General features: G+C 42.3%; 1 protein-coding gene across 1 annotated transcript in view; it reads left to right on the top strand.

Moving 5' to 3' along the window:
- Positions 1–20,462, top strand: part of AP4S1 (adaptor related protein complex 4 subunit sigma 1) — a 45,666-nt gene extending 25,204 nt beyond the window's left edge. Inside the window, exons 2-6 of the mRNA XM_036093134.2 lie at positions 598–803; positions 4,667–4,753; positions 5,813–5,881; positions 8,882–8,893; positions 19,709–20,462. Coding sequence (XP_035949027.1) covers positions 666–803; positions 4,667–4,753; positions 5,813–5,881; positions 8,882–8,893; positions 19,709–19,837 — 435 coding nt within the window. The 5' untranslated portion in view covers positions 598–665 and the 3' untranslated portion in view covers positions 19,838–20,462. The remainder of the gene's footprint in view (positions 1–597; positions 804–4,666; positions 4,754–5,812; positions 5,882–8,881; positions 8,894–19,708) is intronic.
- Positions 20,463–20,569: the final 107 nt, after the last annotated feature.

A 20,569-nucleotide genomic window follows, 5' to 3' on the forward strand; every position in this document is an offset into this window, starting at 1 on the left:
CCCATAATCTGTTGCAACTTTTCTGTAAAGTTATTCCATATTTTAAAACTTCATTTAAGAGGGGCTCCTGGGTGGCTCAGTCGGTTAAGCATCTGCCTTCACCCCAGGTCTTGATCCCAGGGTCATGAGTTCAAGCCCACATTAGGCTCTGTGCTGGGCATGGAGCCTACTTAAAAAAAAAAAAAAGTTTTGGAAGATAACTAATGAAAATTTATGTTTAGGTTTTTTTCTTATTTTTTTATGGATTTGATTTGCTTATTTGACAGAGGGAGAGAGAGTGAGAGAGAGCATAAGCAGGGGGAGTGGCAGGCAGAGGGAGAGGGAGAAGCAGACTCCCTGCTGAGTAGGGAGCCCCACGTGGGGCTCGATCCCAGGACCCTGGGATCATGACCTGAGCTGAAGGCAGACACTTAACCCACTGAGCCACCCAGGCATCCCTATGTTTAGTTATTTATTAAAACCTCATTTAATTCTTAGGAGTGAAGACCAGTATTATCAGATCACATTTTATTTACTTCTGGTTCATCTATAGAACACATCTAATATTATTCTTTGAGATGTTTGATCTTAGCTTTTTGTTGTTCTTTCATCCTTCAGGTTCTAATTACAGGTACACCTTGACATAACTTTTGAACTATCTGGAAAAATATTGCCCAGAAAAAAAAATGATAAAATTTTTCCTCATGGTGAATAAACAAGGACAGACCCGACTTTCTAAATACTATGAACATGTGGAGATCAATAAGCGTACAGTTCTGGAAACGGAAGTCATAAAGAGCTGTCTCTCCCGATCCAATGAACAAGTAAGTTTCTGGTTCTCTCTTTTATCTCCTCATTCAAGTAGGCAGTGGCAGATCTGTTATTACTGAGTCTCAAGGGCCATCAAGTTCTTTGAACTACATTCTTCAACAGCTATTAGGGAAAAGAACAAATGAAGTGAATGAAGACTGAAGCATAGCTCGCTCGCTTTATATCCCCTTAAGGAAAATACCAACAAGGAAAACCGGGAAAAGCCTTGAGTTCTTATTTAGGTCAGCGTATTTGTCTCAAATTTATTCCAGCTAATAGACATGTCTTCTTTTTTTGTCCATATGAATTTAGCCCTTACAACTCTTAGGGGTGCCCCCAGCAGGTGGCTCGCTTTAGCCAAGAGATTAAGGTCAGATGATTGGTATAGAGGTGAGCACTCGAGACCCACTTTGTGCCAGAGAATACTAGCATGATTCTCATGTAGAGCGCAGTTTTTTTTCTGCTTATCATTTTTGTAAACTTAACACCAACATAATCCTAGAACTAGTGATTTAAAAAACAAAACAAATTTTATTTGAACTTGTCTTGTTTTATGATGTAGATGGGGTAAGCGGAAGTTAAAAATTCATATGACACAACAAATCTACCCATTCTGTCAAAATTGAGGTTAAACAAAATCATTAAAATAATAACAAATAAGAATTTTAGGAACTGAGTTTATTTTTACAAAGAGGTTTAATTGGAGAATTACTTAATCAGGGTTCTAAACTTTGAGTCTATTGGAAATCACTGAACAAACTGCAGCGAAATCAGAAAGATTGTTTTTTTTAATGTTTTATTTATTTATTCATGAGAGTCAAAGAGAGAGAGAGAGAGACTCAGAGGCAGAGGGAGAAGCAGGCTCCCTGCCTAGCAGGGAGCCCGATGCGGGACTTGATCCCAGGACCCTGGGATCATGACCTGAGCCGAAGGCAGACGCTTAACCATCTGAGCCACCCAGGCGCCCCCAGAAAGATTTTTTTTTTTTAAGTTTTTATTTATTTATTTGACAGAGACACAGCGAGAGAAAGAACACAAGCAAGGGGAGTGAGAGAGGGAGAAGCAGGCTTCCCACTGAGCAAGGAGCCCGATGCGGGGCTCGATCCCAGGACCCTGGGATCATGACCTGAGCTGAAGGCAGAAGCTTAACGACTGAGCCACCCAGGTGCCCCCAGAAAGATTGTTTAAATCACCCATTAATTTTGCCAGTTCGCCATTTCACAGCATATGTAGAAAGCCTGTGGGAACCACTGCTAGGTCTTAAAATATTAAGGTACATCAGTGCTCAGAAGTTACATGTTGGAACTATGTTTCCCTTGGCTTCTAAATTGATTTTCCAGTCTCAACATCTCAGAGTCCTCTTTGAATTACTACTTTGGCCTGCCATGGCACACATTGCTTCATGTAGTTGTCAAAGGGAAACAGGAACTATTAAAGTGCTGTGTTAATAGTCACATACTTTAAATAAAGATAACCTCCAGAAGCATTCTTCTTGAATCTTTCTGCAGAAGGCAGGCACTGCATAGTTTCAAACACCATCTTCACAATACGTTACCCTTTGAAATATATGCTTTGGAACGAATATATTATTAGATATTTTTGAAGCATTCTGAAAATTTTTTTTTTTTTAAGATTTTATTTGTTTACTTGAGAGAGAGAGAAAGCGAAAGAGAGAGAGAGCATGAGGTGAGGGGGAGGGGCAGGGAGAGGGAGAAGCAGACTCCCCGCTGAGCAGGGAGCCCTAACGAGGGGCTCGATCCCAGGACCCTGGGATCATGACCTAAGCTAAAGGCAGATGCTTAACTGACTGAGCCACCCAGGTGCCGCCTTAATTATTTTAGATTTTAAAAGGAATCCACTGGGCTTTGGAATAATTAGGCACTGAAGTAACACAATCTCAGCTTAGTTTTTATTTTATCCACAAAGGTGCTTGCTACTTTTTTTTTTTTTTGTCAGAAACTCCTGAAAGGCTTTGAAAAATGTTCTTCAGTTCTTTCAGATAGATTGTGTTTCCTTGAAAGATCCAGCTGAGCAGAAATCACACTGGCTCTACAGTGAGCCAAAAATGCAGAGTGGTCCTGCACTTCTTACCTTTATCCTCATTTTAAATAAGACCCTCAAATCCCTCCATTTTATAGATGGTCAAATGGCTTTCCCATGGAAGAAATTTCATAATTAAAACTTACAGCTTCATCTCCAGGTGTATCTGGGCACCCAAGAGCAGTTATCCCAGTGCAAATAGCCAGAGTTCATGCGCAATCATATTTGGTCAAGCACACCCAGAAGTCCAAAGGAAGGGCAGCACTGCGCCTTTAGGCTGCTATCCGATTCCTGTCTACGCAGTGCCTTCCCAGTCCCCTTTGTACAATGGCTGTAGGAAAGAGATGAATGGGAAGGGAGTTGTTCTATCCACCAGCCTGTGCTGGTAAACTAGTTATTAATTCATAGGAAGCAATGTTTACAATGGGAGATTTTGTCTAGCATCTGCCCCACAAAAGCCAAAACTTTAAATAATTCATAAAAGAGTCTACATTGATTCTTTTCATGGGTCTAGGAAAAAGAAATCAGGATTCTTTTTGCATGTGTATGCTGTGTATATTTGGCTATTCAGTGGCTATTAAATAGTACAAAACTAGGGGCACCTGGGTGGCTCAGATAGTTGAGCGTCTGCCTTCGGCTCAGGTAATGATCCCAGGGTCCTGCCTTTGGCTCAGGTCATGATCCCAGGGTCCTGGGATCGAGCCGCATCGGGCTCCCTCCTCTGCGGAGAGTCTGCTTCTCCTTCTCCCTCTTCCTCTCCCCCTGTTTGTGCTCTCTGTCTCTCTCAAATGAATAAATAAAAATCTAAAAAAATAAAAAATAAATAGTACGATTCTAGTAATCTGTTGCATTTGTAAAAGGATTACTCTCATACTCCAAATGTATAGAAATTACCTTTAAAAAAGGGGCGCCTGGGTGGCTCAGTCGTTAAGCGTCCGCCTTTGGCTCAGGTCATGATCCCAGGGTCCTGGGATCAAGCCCCACATCGGGCTCCCTGCTCAGCGGGAAGCCTGCTTCTCCCTCTCCCACTGCCCCTGCTCGTGTTCCCTCTCTCGCTGTGTCTCTCTCTGTCAAATAAATAAATAAAATCTTAAAAAAATAAAATAAAATAAAGGTTCCATATTGGTTGGTGGTTAAAAAAATAGATAGATAGATAAATAAATAAATAAATAGTACAAAACTAAATCTCTAATTGCTTCCAGCAGAGTCTAGGGGAGATGAAAAGAAGAAAATCTTTTTTTTTTTTTTTAAGATTTTTATTTATTTATTTGACAGAGAGAGAGACAGCGAGAGAGGGAACACAAGCAGGGGGAGTGGGAGAGGGAGAAGCAGGGGGAGTGGGAGAGGGAGAAGCAGGCTTCTCACTGAGCAGGGAGCCCGATGTGGGGCTCGATCCCAGGACCCTGGGATCATGACCTGAGCCAAAGGCAGAAGCTTAATGACAGCCACCCAGGTGCCCAAAGAAGAAAATCTTGTCATGTTGGCTTATTTTCATTTTGGAGGCAGTTTAAAATTATTCAGTACCTTTGCCTGCTGATTTCCACACAGAGCAAAGCAAAGGAATGAGAAGGAACAGGTGGGGACCCACGTGGATGCTCCAAGCCTTTTTTCCTAGACCCCTTCTCTGCCTCCCAGTAGAGCTGCTTCCAGGTAGTCCCCCGAATACTGTGAGGAGGCAACCAACAGGCAACCAACCAAGATCGTGTAACATTTTAATATTGTCTATTTCTGGGAATGTGTTGACTGATACTGAAATCAGAACCTAGAAATTATGCAGGCCATTTTGAAGAAATCCATGGCAACCATAGGAATTAATATCTAATTATGTTTTTTCTAGTGTTCTTTCATTGAATTTAAGGATTTTAAGCTGATATATCGACAGTATGCAGCTCTCTTCATTGTGGTTGGAGTAAATGACACTGAGGTAAGGTAATAGAGGAGCCTATGGAAAATGCAAGAAAATTAGGAATGACAGTCTGATTTTTTTTTTTAATTTTTAAAGATTTTATTTATTTATCTGACAGAAAGAGAGAGAGAGAAAGAGAGCACAAGCAGGGGGAGCGGCAGGCAAAGGGAGAAGTAGGCTTCCTGCAGAGCAGGGAGCCCGACACGGGGCTTGATCCCAGGACCCTGGGATCATAACCCGAGCCGAAGGCAGATGCTTAACCAACTGAGCCACCCAGGCGCCCCGACAGTCTGATTTTTATTCCTCCTTAAATTGACATTTTCTTCTCTACTTGCCTATCTAAGAATTATCTTGACTCTTAAAGGATCTTTTTTCTATCAAGGCTAGGGAAAGCTGTGTGGAAGAAAAATATCTAGGATTTTTCTTGGATTAGATGAGCGGCTTGTGGGGAAGCACAAAACCACAGAAAGCTTTCCTCGACCCTAGGCAATACCAGTGTCCTGCCCTTGTTCTGTGTGGCCCAGTGTGGCAGCTTAGACAGGTATAGAGGCCATTCAGTTGTGGCATGAAATATAGGGTGACAGATCAGAAGCCAGAGCAAACTATAAATATGATTGTGTTGTGACTGAATTTCCTCAGATTTAGTTCACCTTTCCAGAAACATCATTCCCAGGTCAACAGAACCTATGGCTACTGAATCCATGAAAAGCATTTAAGATTTAAGATACTTCAGAATTTCAGTTGATTGTTTTTTATCCATGAACCAAACCTAGAGGTAGTTTCCCATCTTCCCAAATGGAAAATTGGTGGCATGAAGAACCTGAAACACTGTTTCAGCCAGTTGATGATAAAGTCAGGGAGCAGAACTCAAAACCTTATCACTAGACTCGATCTGATTTCAGTCCAGCTAAGTTCATTAAGGACTTAAAGTCTTAGAGGTGAAGGTTTTCGATTTTCCCTCTATGGGTAAGCTTCTTTGAAACAAGTGAGTCGTAGAACTATTCTGAATATTTGTCAGTGTCTAATTTATAGACGGGCCATACTAAAACTAATTGTACCCTTCCTTTTTTATTTCAGAACGAGATGGCCATTTATGAATTCATCCATAACTTTGTGGAAGTGTTAGATGAGTACTTCAGCCGAGTGGTAAGTCTAATGACTAAGAAATGGTTTATGTCCTTCTCCCAGTTTCCCAGAAATGGTCTATATCAAGAACCTGTGTTCATATAGAGCTTTCCCATGTAAAAGTTAAAACTCAGATGATGCCACATTTTCTTTCCCTTTCCTTCTGGCTCATCCAAAGTGTTAAAAACCACTGTGTGCCTTAGATCTTTATAAAGAACCAGTTCTACAAGCCTAAGAACCTTTTACACCTTTCTTTTAATTAAGAGACTTTGCTATTTAACTTTCTCTCTCTCTCTCTTTTTTCTGTTTCCCTTCCTAAGGCACTAGGAACCTTTTTAGTTTAGGAATCATTTCCAACCACACCTTTGCTTTGATGGTCAAAACCAACTCCCCTTAAGGAATACATGAGTTCCTTTCTAACAGCCCCCTTTTTAAAGATTTTATTTATCTCTCTGAGAGAGAGAGAGGGTGTGCATGCAAGAGTGGGGAGAGGGGCAGAGGGGGAGAGAGAGAATCCCAAGCAGACTCCCCCTGAGAGCAGAGCCTGACACGGGGCTCGATCTCATGACCCTGAGATCATGACCTGAACCTAAACCAAGAGTCGGATGCTTAACCGACTGAGCCACCCAGACACCTCCCAACAGCCCCTTTTCTAAAAAACAAAACAAAACAAAAAAAAACCCAGCTGTATTGAAATAGAATTTACATACCCCGAAACTCACCCATTTAACCTGTATAGGTTTTCATATTTACACACAGTCGTGCAGCCATCAGCAAAGTCAATTTTAGACTATTTCATAACCACCACGAAATCAGTTATTGTCAGGGGACAATAAGGCTGGCCTCAAACTCCATCTTTGTATTGATTGCTTGGAGAGAGTGCCATAACTCAGCACTGCCCAGTAGAACTTTCCACCACCACAGGAATGTTCTGTACCTGTGCCATCCAGTGCAGGAGGCACTAGCCACATGGAAGCGTGATTAGTATAAAGGCGGAAATGAGGAATTTAATCTTAATTCATTTGATTCGCCAAGTGGTGCTGGTGGTTACCGTATTAGACAGCGCAGCTCTGGTTCCTGCTTCATTGCAGCGACCACTCCCTTAAGACAGACTGGTTTGCAAGTCAGGCTCTGTGATTCAGAGCTGGCCATGATTAGCCATCTTAAGGGAACACCTATCAAGAAGAATAACATTTCCCAAAAAAGCAATATTTTAAACCTGGGATAATCATGAGTGAGTACAAGCACTATCATTGCTAAGGTTTTTTAAATTATTATTATTATATTCAGTGACTGAGAATAAATAGCATGTTGCTGAATTCTTGCTGTAATTCTGGGGAAAGAGTCAGTGACCACATAAACCACAGAAGTAAAGATTAGAATTTAATTTAAACTGGTGACTACACAGGACTCCCAACAGTACTGTGAGATGGTTCAGTTTAGGATGACAGTAGCAAAAAGAAGAGACAAAGGAGGGAAGAGAGTACTATGGGAAAGAAAATAGAATCTGTCCCACTCGGAGAATGCCTTGTCATCTAAGATTTATTTTTGGGTTTGTGAGTTTTAAACATTCTTGCTGAGACTATTTTTAATCTTGGTTTCCAAATCTTAAATTTGGAGATCAGTCTCATGCTGTCTGGGCTGAAAGAAGCATCTCAGCATCACATTTCAAAACAAAAAGCCAACCCGGTTAGGTCCCCTGAGGGCAAGAGAGGACGGTTGCTGTTGAGGATTGGGGTCATCATTGCTGCACTTGACAAACCTTAAGTCCTTTCAGATGTGAATTTAACTCTGTTTACTATTTCTCCCTCTATAATTTTTTTTTATGATCTAAACATCTCTGATCACTGAAAAAAATTGAAAACACCTATAAGCAAAAAGGGGAGAAGATTGTGAGTAAGCCCATAACTTACTGATACATACTATTAGGTACATTTCCTTTTAGACTTTATGTATCTGTCTGTATCTAACTATATAACTGTATCTAACTATTCCACTATCCGTGGGATAATAGTGTATATTCCATGTTACAACTTGCTTTTTTACTTAACAATGTCAGTACTTATATATCTATAGCCTCATTTGTGGATCTGCAATAATATATTTAACTAGTCCCCCCTTGATAGATACTTAGCTTGTTTTCAGTAATTTGCTACTATAAACATTACCCTAAACATCCTATCACACATTGTTGTCCTGTTATCTAATTATTTCCTCAGGATAAACTTCTAGAAGTAAAACTGATGGATTCAAAGGGCATGCATATTATTAAGGTTTTTGATACACATATCAAACTAGCTATCATCTGTAAAGGTTGAGGTCATCTATTCCCTCTATGTTCTTTTTTTTTTTTAAGATTTTATTTATTTATTTGACAGAGAGAGACACAGCGAGAGAGGGAACGCAAGCAGGGGGAGTGGGAGAGGGAGAAGCAGGCTTCCCGCTGAGCAGGGAGCCCAACACGGGGCTTGGTCCCAGGACCCTGGGATCATGACCTGAGCCGAAGGCAGACGCTTAACGACTGAGCCACCCAGGCGCCCTGATTCCGTCTATGTTCTAAGGATGAATTGTACTGGTTGGCAAAATTCTTCCAAACTGCAGCCTTTTTTAAGAAGCACAGTCCAGGGGGCGCCTGGGTGGCGCAGTGGGTTCAGTGTCCGACCCTTGGTTTCAGCTCAGGTTGTGATCTCAGGGTCATGAGATCAAGCCCGCATCAGGCTCCACGCTCAGTGCAGAGTCTGCTTGAAATTCTCTCCCTCTTCCCCTCCCCCCCACTCATGTGTGCGCATGCATGCTCTCTCTCTCTTATTCTCTCTCTCATAAATAAATAAATAAATAAATAAATAAATAAATAAATAAATAGCACAGTCCCAGACCCAGGGCCTTCCTGCTCAGACTTGTATGTACAGAGCTGCCTCCCTGACCTGCTCCCAAGCCTGTGGCCAGAGCAGCTGCTAACTCTGCTAAGAACATGTGCCCCAGTGTCTCATTCTCATCCTTGTACTTTTTTCTCTTTTCCAGAGTGAATTAGATGTATCCTTTTTCAAAGCTGTGAGCCAGGTTTTCCTCAGTACTTGGCAAAGCACAGGGTAGTCCTGATCAGGTAAGTGCCACGGGGCAGGAAAAGGATGCAGCAGAATCCAGAATCCAGAATGCTAATTATCCATCAACAACTGACAAGATAGTCGGAGGTGCAGGAGCTTTGCAGAAAGACCCCTCTCCTTTTTCACAAAGATGATTCTTATTAAGATTCTTATATTTTTCAGACAGGCCAATGCTATGGTCGTAGTTGATAATAACTGTTAGAATAATGTAACTTCTTTTAAGTATATAGATTAGACCTTTACAGAATTTGAATAACACAGCCAGAAAGTGCTTGGTCCTCCTAGAGAGAATGGATTTTCATGGCTCCAGGTCTAAATCTCCAGAAATCCCTCACATGATCAGAATAAGGCCTTCAAGGATGATAAACTAGAGGGTTAAAGAGTTGCCTGGCTTGTATTCATTTACTTTTATAACAGAGAAAGCTCTCTTCTTCTTCTCTTTCTTCTCCCTTTTAAATCAAAGTATGCAAGCGTCTCCCCCCCCCCCCCGCCGCAACAAACATTATTTGCTTCAAATACTGTAGGCCTGTGGATTTTGGCAGGGGCCCACTGGGCTTTGGGTGAGTGCTCTGGAGGCAAGGTGACTTTTAAGTGAATTTTTACTTCAAAAGTCTGCTTGAAAGCAATAAATGAGAGTCGTTTGGGAAAATATCAGGCTTAAATCTAAAATAGTAACAAATATAACAAATATATATTAATTATAACATGTTTCTATATACGTATATATACATTAGACATCAGCCTATCTGGGGGAAATGGCCATTTAGCTTCTACTATTGATAGAAAACGTCATTGTGTTGATAAACTCCATTTACAGGCTCTATCTGGAAGCCTCTTTAACTGGGAACATCTGAGTGCCCTCTAGTGGTGAGTGACCTAAATCTGTGATCCCTTTGACCTAGGACACCCAAGACCAGACTGTATATTAAGGTGTATTTTTATTCAGCATGTTACATTCCATTTTAACTAGGCCCTTTAAAGCAATTCAAAATAAATCTCGTCCTCTTGTACAGGAAGATAAGAGAAATGCCTTTTGATTTAAAAAGTCATCAGGAAGGTAGAAGAAGCCGTTAGACACCTCCCCGGGAGGACAGAAATCCAAGTTCTGCTTCTGAACCTGCCACGAACTGCAGGTGTTGGACCAGACAGATAACCCCTTCATCTCAAAATAATAGAAGAAGGGGCGCCTGGGGGGCTCAGTCGTTGAGCGTCTGCCTTCGCCTCAGGTCATGGTCCCAGGGTCCTGGGATCGAGCCCCGCATCGGGCTCCCTGCTCGGCAGGAAGCCTGCTTCTCCCTCTCCCACTCCCCCTGCTTGTGTTCCCTCTCTCACTATGTCTCTCCCTGTCAAATAAATAAAATCTTTAAAAAAAAAAAATAATAGAATTAGGCTAGAAGAGCTTTAACACCCTCTCAGCCTTAATATTTGATGTTGCCTTGACTCTAGGTAACTGAGCTGAGTTATCTTACACCTAGAACAGGAAAAGAGACTCTAACTAGTCTAGAAGTTCAGAGAATTACAGTGAATCAGATATAACAGGGTATATATTACAGCTGAACTAGTGTCTTATATATTGACTAGATGTTTATTAGAAGTAGAGACGGATTTGTCTTTTTTTTTAAAAGATTTTATTTATTTATTTGACAGAGAGACACAGCGAGAGAGGGAACACAAGCAGGCGGAGTGGGAGAGGGAGAAGCAGGCTTCCCGCTGAGCAGGGAGCCCGATGCGGGGCTCGATCCCAGGACCCTGGGATCATGACCTGAGCCGAAGGCAGACGCCCAACGACTGATCCACCCAGGTGCCCCGAGACGGATTTGTCTTATAGCCCTCTGGTGTATAGCATAGGTCCAAGTAATGATCTCCAGCATTCTTTTTTTTTTTTAAGATTTTACTTTTAAGTAATCTCCACACCCAACATGGGGCTCAGACTCACAACCCCAAGATCAAGAGTCCCATGCTCCTCCGACTGAGCCAGCCAGGCACCCTGAGCTCCAGCGTAATTGTTCAAATTTAATTTCCACACTAAGGCACAGAGTTTGTATCTTTTCCCTTTATTTTACTTGGTTTCATTTTTGCCTTCCCTTCTTCTCTAACTTTTTTTTTTTAAGATTTTATTTTTTGACAGAGAGACAGCGAGAGAGGGAACACAAGCAAGGCGGAGTGGGAGAGGGAGAAGCAGGCTTCCCGCTGAGCAGGGAGTCCGATGCGGGGCTCGATCCCAGGACCCCGGGATCATGACCTGAGCTGAAGGCAGACGCTTAACGACTGAGCCACCCAGGCGCCCCTCTTATTTTTTTTAAAGATTTTATTTATTTATTCATTTGACAGGGAGAGACAGCGAGAGAGGGAACACAAGCAGGGGGAGTGGGAGAGGCTGATGTGGGGCTCGATCCCAGGACCCTGGGATCATGACCTGAGCCGAAGGCAGACGCTTAACAACGGAGACACCCAGGCGCCCCTAACTTTTTTTTTTTAATTGAAATACAGTTAATGTACTATGTTAGTTTCAGGTGTACCTCTGAGTAATTTATATATTTACCATCCTTCGGAATTACTTAGGTGTATCCACCTGACAGATTAGGAATTTTGCATCATTTAGAGAGGGGAACTGATTCTGCCCAGACCTGGAAATGTAAGCCTTTGCTCTAGGCAAAATTTCACTTGGACCTCCAGTGGCCTAAAAGTGGAGCAGGTGGGGCAGGTAGGCTGCGGGGTACCCTCTCTTCTATTAACATTCTTAAAAGGTTTCCACCCTTAGCCATCTGAAAACGATCCAATTAAAACCCATGCCTTTACTCTGCCTCATGCATAATTCTAACTATCACATGTCTGGGAAGGACCTCTCTATACCAATTTCGTAACAGTAAGGCAGGGGAGCCTTTTAGAGGCGCAGCCTGTTTCCCGCTCCCCTCTGTGTAGGGCCAGAGATGCTCCACATCACCGCCCTGGGAGCACGTCCCCAGCGCTGCTGAAGCAGCTAACATTGGTCAGGGCTGCTAGGACAGGGAAGCTTCCTCTGGCCTTGAAAGGCTGAAAACAAGCAGCTGATAGAGTTGCAACCTGGAGCTGGTTCTCCCAACACTCACTACACCTATCTTTGTGTTTGCTCAGGCTTAAGAAAGCCTTCCTTGTCTGCCCACATGGAATAGACACGCTCGAAGGTTTGGCTTTGGTGCAGCACCAGGAGAATGGAAGTCAAAACCTTGTGGAATTCCCAAGAAGCGCTTTACTTGCCATCTTTTTATCCAGAAGCTTCACTCCCCTGAAGTGTTCTAAGAATGGGGCAGCTTTGCAGAGTCCACATGGCTAGACTTTGAGGAATAAAATGCACCATTTATCTACAGGCGCTTAGAATGGGCTTGTTCTACTGCTAGTAAGACTGACATCACAGAGCAAGACAGATGGGATTTCAAAAGGGAGTGACCTGGGGCACCTGGGTGGCTCAGTTGGTTAAGTGTCCAACGCTTGGTTTCAGCTCCGGTCATGATATCAGGTTTCTGGGATCGAGCCCCCGAGCCCCACATTGCATTGGGCTCCACGCTCAGCAGGAAGTCTGCTTCTCATCTCTCTCCCACTCTGCCCCTCCCCCTGTGCTCATTCTCTTTCTCTCTAGAATAAATAAATCTTAAAAAAAGAAAGAAAAGAAAGAAAGAGAAAGAAAGAAAGAAAGAAAGAAAGAAAGAAAGAAAGAAAAGAAAAAGAAAGAAAGAAAGAAAGAAAGGAAAGAAAGAAGAAATGACCCAAGCACAAGAAATTAGGACAGAAATTCTGGCTTCTTGAAAGCGCTTCTACTGAGCGGCAACTCTGTGTTGCAGTTAGTGTCAGGTGGGGCAGACCCTTGGGACCACGCATGTCAGTGACCTAAATCCTTCACGTGCCCTGCGTAAGTTCCTGTGCACTCTTCACAGTCTCCTCTACTCACTGGGCTGAAATGCTGCCTGGGGACTCCTGAGGCCCTGCTTCTATCGGGAAAGTTTGCCCTATCACATACTTTAGTAGACGTATTTAAGATTTCAAGTTCTGGGGGCACCTGGCTGGCTCAGTCATTAGAGCATGTAACTCTTGATCTTGAGATCGTGAGTTTGAGTCCCATGTTGGGGAGTAGATTGTACTTTAATAATTTTTTAAAAATCTAAAAAAAAACCCCAAGCCTTCAAATTCTATGAATTAAGATGGTTTTTAGGAATCAACTAATGAGCTTTCCAAAATGTGTTCAGCTCTGTAACCCCAGATTTGCTGTATTCGCCAGACAATTCATAATTCAAAGGAGCTGTCTCTACCCCCTCTGCTAAATATTCAGGGGACTGGCGCCAGTGAACAGCGCTGTGGGGGAGATGTCCGCCTCGTCCTCAGTTCAGTGCACACCTACTAATGTGTGAACGTACAGAAAACCTTAACTGCCTTTTTGGTATTTGGTGCTTTTAAAGTGGCTTAAAGACTTGGTTTATTTGGGCTAGAGTGGAATGTAGCAGTACTACCTTCAGATTTGGACAACCAGGGTCCCTTTCCTGGGCCCTGGGCCTTAGGGGGCTTCATCTGGCTCTCCTTGAGCAGTATCCCTCTCCATGGGATGAGGATGCTGATCCAGAGCCTGGAGGGACCCAATCCACTTCTTTTTTTCTTTTTTTTAAGATTTTATTTATTTATTTGACAGAGAGAGGCACAGCGAGAGAGGGAACACAAGCAGGGGGAGTAAAAGAGGGAGAAGCAGGCTTCCCGCTGAGCAGGGAGCCCGACTCGGGGCTCAATCCCAGGACCCCGGGATCATGACCTGAGCCGCAAGCAGATGCTCAACAACTGAGCCACCCAGGCGCCCAGACCCAATCCACTTCTTGATCATTCTCCAGCTACCTGGGTGCCCAGAATTCACTGGGTGCCCATATACCAGGGCCTATTGGTAGGTAGGGCCTGTACACACCTCTCCCCATGACTAGGGGCAGGAATGACAGAGAGCCTGGGATGGTAACCCACATACACACATGGGGAAAAAAGTGGGGAACAGGCTAGAATCCCTTTTTATATTCCAGGGCCACCTACTCCACAAATATAGGGAATCCAGAATCCAGAATGTTTTCTTGATTCCAGAATCTTTTAAATAAATCTTTAGAACATTCATGTTTTTATTTTCTAAGTCCTTAAAACCCAAAAGCCTGAGCAATTAGTTCTAGAACGTTAAAGCTCATGTGGGTGATGTGAAAGTACCTCTTTACTGTAGTTGAAGGTAGGGGAGAAGGAAGGGCCTCCGCTGCTGCTTGCACGCCGTGACTCAGCTAGTTGTGTTCCGTGGTGCTCTCTGGAGGGATGAAGGCAGCCAGGCAACAGTATTCAGCACCACCGAGATCTGCAGTCAGGCCCTTATCGGGACCCAGAGCCCACTGTGGGCCATCAGCCTCTCCTTCCATCATTACTTTCCTAAAATCCTAAACACCTTAAAGGTCCAGAAACCAGAATAGGTCTTCTCTGAATAGGAGCTAACTTCACACTGACTTCATGAGAAATCACTAAAGTACTTGTTCAACTAGGGGCTATGGAAATACTGGCAAGAAGAACAAAGAAGTTCTCCAGGGAAGCCACCCAACACCGAAGTGGTAGCTTCTAAATAAACTGAAATTGTCTCCACGTTCTCTCAGAAAGGTTACAATAATTGAGTCATTACCAAAGGATTTCTTATGAGGTACGATGGAGTATGTGATTACCTCAGGAATGACTTGATAATGTCAGATAGGAGTAAACTAGCTCCCGTCTCCCTGCAAGTTACTTTTAGAGTCCTAGGATTTGAGTACTTTGGAGCTAGAAGAAAACTACACCATCACCAGGTTAAAACCTCATTTTTAGATGAAAAGCCTGAAGCCCAGAGGGGTTCTGTGACGTGTCCCAAGCCATAGAGCTACTTTGGGGCAGAGCTGGTACCAGTCTCTGGGTTTCCAGGGCTATAAAATTAGATATAGGAGTGCCTGGGTGGCTCAGTCGGTTGAGCGTCTGCCTTCGGCTCAGGTCATGATCCCAGGGTCCTGGGATGGAGCCCCGCATCGGGCTCCCTGCTCGGCGGAGAGCCTGCTTCTCCCTCTGTCTCTGCCTCTGCTTGTGCTCTCTGTCTCTGTGTCAAATAAATAAATAAAATCCTTAAAAAAATAAAATTAGATGAGATTAAATTTGACACGTTTTTAAAAAATGTGTTATTGTCTGGAGTAGATTGTGGCAGTTTAGTTTCTAACAAAACATTTGTAAAGTGCCTGTCACCGTGCTATCTTGGTGTTGTCGAAGTTTTTCCTGAAGTAGGAAAGAAGTTTTGAAGAAACACTAGACTTTGGTTGGAGGAGTCAGGTATGATGAAAGAGAGTATCTGAATGTCTTGATAAGAGCATGCTCTGCAAAAGTGGGGTTCATATTTCATGATTTTTTTTTTCAAGTCGGCTCCATGCCCAGCATGGAGCCCAATGCAGGGCTTGAACTCACGACCCTAAGATCAAGACCTGAGCTGAGATCAAGAGTCGGACACCCAACTGACTAAGCCCCCCAGGCACCCCCACGTTAATTTCTGAACATCTTTTTCTTTCTTTTTAAAATATGTAAATTAAAAGCAGGGCTGCAAAGCGTGAGAACTAGCCCATGCAGCTTGTCCAGTCTTTGGGAAGGGCAGGCACTGAGAAGCAAGGGGGCCAAAACCATCTCAGCATGAGAACTGCAGTCAGTGCTGTCATGAGTGAAGAGTCAGAATTATGAACAGTCCCCCAGGGAGTCAGCCATTTACCTGGGAATGGGGTGTGAAGGTTCCAGATTGAACAGTTCTGCCTTCTGGGCTTCTCTGGTTGTCATTGGCCTTTGCTGTCTCCGTATTTCCTTGAACTGCGTCCTGTAGGTGCATTTGCATCTGCTACTACCGTTCCACCCCTCTGCCTTACCCCCACTCCTTTCGCTTCATGCTTCCAGGTTCTGTTTGTTTTACTCAGGAACAATGACAGCAAGTTAGGAGGAGCAACAGAGTTAGGAGAAAAACCAAAGAAATTGACAGGCTCATTTGACCCAATGCTTTCATATTTGTGTAATTTTACATAAATTTATATAAACTTAAAATAATTACACCTGGCTGTCTTGTTGATCTCAGAATATGAATGGACCTTTAAGGAAAAACCCATTAAAAAAAATATATATAGGGGCGCCTGGGTGGCTCAGTCGTTAAGCGTCTGCCTTTGGCTCAGGTCATGATCTCAGGGTCCTGGGATCCAGCCCCGCATCGGGCTCCCTGCTCAGCCGGAAGCCTGCTTCTCCCTCGCCTACTCCCCCTGCTTGTGTTCCCTCTCTCGCCATCTCTCTCTGTCAAATAAATAAATAAAATCTTTAAAAAAAAAAAAAGATAAACTCCTTTTCAGTGGCCTAATTAACAAGGAACAATACCAAGCCTAAAAGTGGACAGCAGACTGTATTACAAGGAGAGTATACCCAGGACTGTGCATGATCTTCATGAGGATAGTCTTCTATACAGGAGTATTCCCTTTTCTGTGGGAAATGTGAACACAAAGGCCCTTCACAGTTTATCTAATTTCATGGCAAATTGAATTAAAGTATAAATATGAGAGCAAGTTTTTCCCCACCCCACTTAATTTATCAAGAACTTTGCTTAGGTAGGATCTTAGAAAAAGAAATAAAAAAAGAAGACAAGGGATCTGGGACCAAAATCTCGAGTTAGAAATTTTAGTTCCTAGGCTGGGCTCTGCCTGGGAATTGCTTTTCAGGTCCCATTCGAATATATGCTGCTCGATTTTCTCTTTTGAAAGGATAACTAGACTACCACAGTGATATTAAAATACCATATTGAAAAAGTGATTTATGATCCAGAGACCGAAATTCCAATGTAGGAACCAGAAACATTTCAAGCGCTTTAATTAAAAAACTGGTTTCAAGTGGCACTATGTTCAACTTCAACCCACATTACATAGCAAGGCTCTTGGGTTTCAGGATTGGGAGAAAATGGGGCTTTCTGAATCTGCTCTTTGGGAGGCTGTCTGTAGTTCCTATCAGTTCCAACCTTAGGGTGCCCAAGTTACCCTAGGGATCTTTAAGTCAGTTAAGTTCAGTACAACCCAAAGGTAGGACCCTCTTGAAATAGTCATTCTCAGCCTACCACATTAATAGACCAATAGCCTGGACCTTTCTTGCTTCATCCTATTCCAGATGTCAGGGCTAAAGCATGTTTGCCTGTTTATTGCCATGGGGCTTTGCATATAAGGCATTTTTTTGGTCCCTGACATGTATCCCAAATGCCATTACTCTTGGCTTCACCAGTGTGTACAAGTTGCTTATAAACCAAATCAAGATGTAAACAACAGCTGGATTCTTATTTTAAAGGAGTCACATGATTCCAGGGGGACATCAGCTTTCAGGCCTTTCCCTCACATTGGATTTGGTCTGTGGTTTCCCCATATAGTGCTGGAAAGCCACGTGGTTATTAAGGGTTTGAATCAGCTACTCAGATAAGACAGGCAGTCACATGCCCACAGTACAGAATGACCTCACTGAGCAACTCATGTTTCTAGGATGTTGGGAAATTCAGACTTGCTGAAAGACCTTGTCCTTACGATGTGAGGATGTCAGTGGTTGATACGATTCAGCAGCAAATTCTCATCTGACTTTCAAACAATTGGCCTCTTGCTCAAGGGGACATCTAAATTTTAGATCATCTACTTGCCACAGTCTTCAGAGCAGTTTAATCCCTGAACCAATTCAAATAGAATAGATTAAAATTAGATCTCCTTCTCTCTCCAAGAAAATTTTATTTTATTTTTTTAAAGATTTTATTTATTTGAGAGAGAGAATGAGATAGAGAGAGACAGAGCATGAGAGGGGGGAGGGTCAGGGGGAGAAGCAGACTCCCTGCTGAGCAGGGAGCCCGACGCGGGACTCGATCCTGGGACTCCAGGATCATGACCTGAGCCGAAGGCAGTCGCCCAACTAATTGAGCCACCCAGGCGCCCCAAGAAAATCATCTTAGATGAGTTGGCATTTTCAATGCACCAAGGCTTTCATTGCCCTTAGTGACTATGACAGGGGGATTGTGCCTTAGTGAATATGACAGGGGGATTCTGCAGGCCATTTTTCACACAGCCACCTATGCTCCCCAACTCCGCTTCTTTGTACCCAGCTGACATTTCTACTTTGTCTGGCTTCTGGGTCTGACTGAGTCAAGGGCCTAATATTGCAGTCCCAGTTTGGTCATGGACAAAGCAATCATCTATATAATTGGAAGACATTATTAATAGGCTTATCAGAGTAAAGCTTTTTTTTTTTTTCTTTTCTGGGTCATTTAAGGACAGTTCCCATGGGCTCCTGGAAAACAGTTTATTCTGCTAGAGGACTCTTTGCACAGAGCTTAATGAGATATTAATGCAAAGCCTAACAGAAACCTAAAAGTCATTCACAGGGTTGTCTCATTTTCTACAGACGTATTTCACTAAACAAATACAATACAGACTTGAACATCTGGAATTATTGAAAAAAATCAGGTGGTAACGATTCACTTTACAAAGATTCACTATTTAATTATGAACTCCCCTAGTGCATTTAAGTCACTCATTTGTTGAAGTTTGTCTATTTGAAACCATCTGCTTCAATCAGCTGTTTTGGTTTTTTTTTTTTTTTAAACAGACCAGGATCATGTTCTTTAAATAGAGATGAAAATAAGCTATTAAAGTGTAGAATTCAGAACCATTCAATATTGTTATCATCTCATTCTAGTTCCCCTTCTCCTTTGACAAAAGAAAGTTTCCTGAAGGGGCTCCTGGGGGGATTGGCTCTTTCCAATTAGCAAGACCTCATAGGCTAACAACATTTTCGTCTCCCTCCATGCCCTATACTAACTTTCCACTAGGAACATCAGTACCCGGAGGTGGCTCCATAATTCCCAAAGGAGTATTTTTAGAACTGTTCATTCATGCAAGATACTCTCATGAATTTCAGAATTTTTATCTACTTGGGAATTAGCATTGTCTTGCTTTCTTCATTCATATCTACTCTTGGTGATTTTTTCTTCAGTCTGAGAGAAAAGATAGCTTAAGACGCGAGGTTTTGTGAAGGCATTTGGTTTGGGGTGAGGTTTGAGGGCTGAGGGAGGCTGTATACTCAGTAGCCGCAGGCCCCTCCCGAGAAGTCTGGAAGCAGAACCATCAAACCAAAGCTGTGGGCTTAAATTCCAGCTCTGGCAATTACCAGCCATGTGACCTTGGACAATGGCTTTGAGCCTATTTGCTCCCATGTAAAATTAGGATAATATGTAACATTTGTATCACAGAGTTGTAGAGAAGACTGAAAAAATTATGTAAAACACCCAACACAATGCCTGGAACATCGTGTGTATTAGTGTTGATATTATTAGTGTCTGGGGAAGACAACACTGCTCTTGTCCAGTCATGCTCTTGCCAATGTCACTTGCTTTGTTCTCTAGTTCTTAGTAGAGTCACTTTCCCTCTGGCTAAAATGTGTAGTAGCTATTCTGTTTCTATGCCTACTGGCCAGTTAGCTTAGCCAAAGTGAAACTAGGTGTGTATGTGGATATGAAAGTAATAATTTCTAACATGGACACCAATTTTAAATCTAATTTCAGAAGTTCTGTAAAAAAAAACAAATACACTTCATGCTTAGACTAATTTACATGGGAAAAATTATAAGCTAAGTCGAAAGTTATTACTTAATGTTACATGTTAATATCTTTGTAACTCTAAAACTAATTTCCTTAATATGAACTTAGATAATGTTTAATTTGGATAAAGTGCACATCATTTTGGATGAGATGGTGTTAAATGGCTGCATCGTGGAAACGAATCGGGCAAGAATTCTTGCCCCTCTACTCATTCTTGATAAAATGTCAGAAAGCTGAATGATGGAAGGCTCTGCCAGACAACATCAACCTGTAGAAGTGAGAATACCATGGAATACCTCTCAACATCTGTAGCCCAAAAAATGTGGAAGACTGCACATTGCAAATGGGGTGTCCTTCCAAAGACATTTTAAATAGGTGTTTTCCACATTTCCTAAATGGAAAACAAAGCTTTATTTTAAAATATGGTATTCAAAGAAATATTTTCTCTGAACTAAGAGACAAGTTTTGTTTTCTAACCATAAGCATTTTTTCCCCACTTGTTCAAATTTTGTTGAGTTCTGAGGGTAACTTTTTTGTTCTCTGCTTTCCTATGCACATTTAATTCAGGATTAGCAGCATGGGAAGAATGTGTGACAATTATCAGCCAATAAAATTTTAAACACACATAGTACTTTGAATGTTTTCTGAATGCTTTTTCCTTAAAATGATTTAAAAAGTCAAAACTTTACAAAATTGTGTACCTAATAAAAATTGAGAATTAAATTTTATGCCAGTTTCGAAAAGCCTGATAACCATTTTATTGGCACTTGGCAATTACAATGTCATCATGTAATTAATTCACTTATAATGTTACTACCAAAAATGAATGGTTACACATTAAAAGAGAGCTGTTACAACCATCCTTTAGGCCATATTGTAAATGGTTTGTCTTATTAGAAAATTTGTAAATGAAAATTTAGTTCAAAGTCTAAAAATAGAACGCAAGAGAGTATCTCTGTTGAGGTCAGC

Source organism: Halichoerus grypus, chromosome 8, assembly GCF_964656455.1.
Source record: "Halichoerus grypus chromosome 8, mHalGry1.hap1.1, whole genome shotgun sequence".
NCBI lineage: Eukaryota > Metazoa > Chordata > Mammalia > Carnivora > Phocidae > Halichoerus > Halichoerus grypus.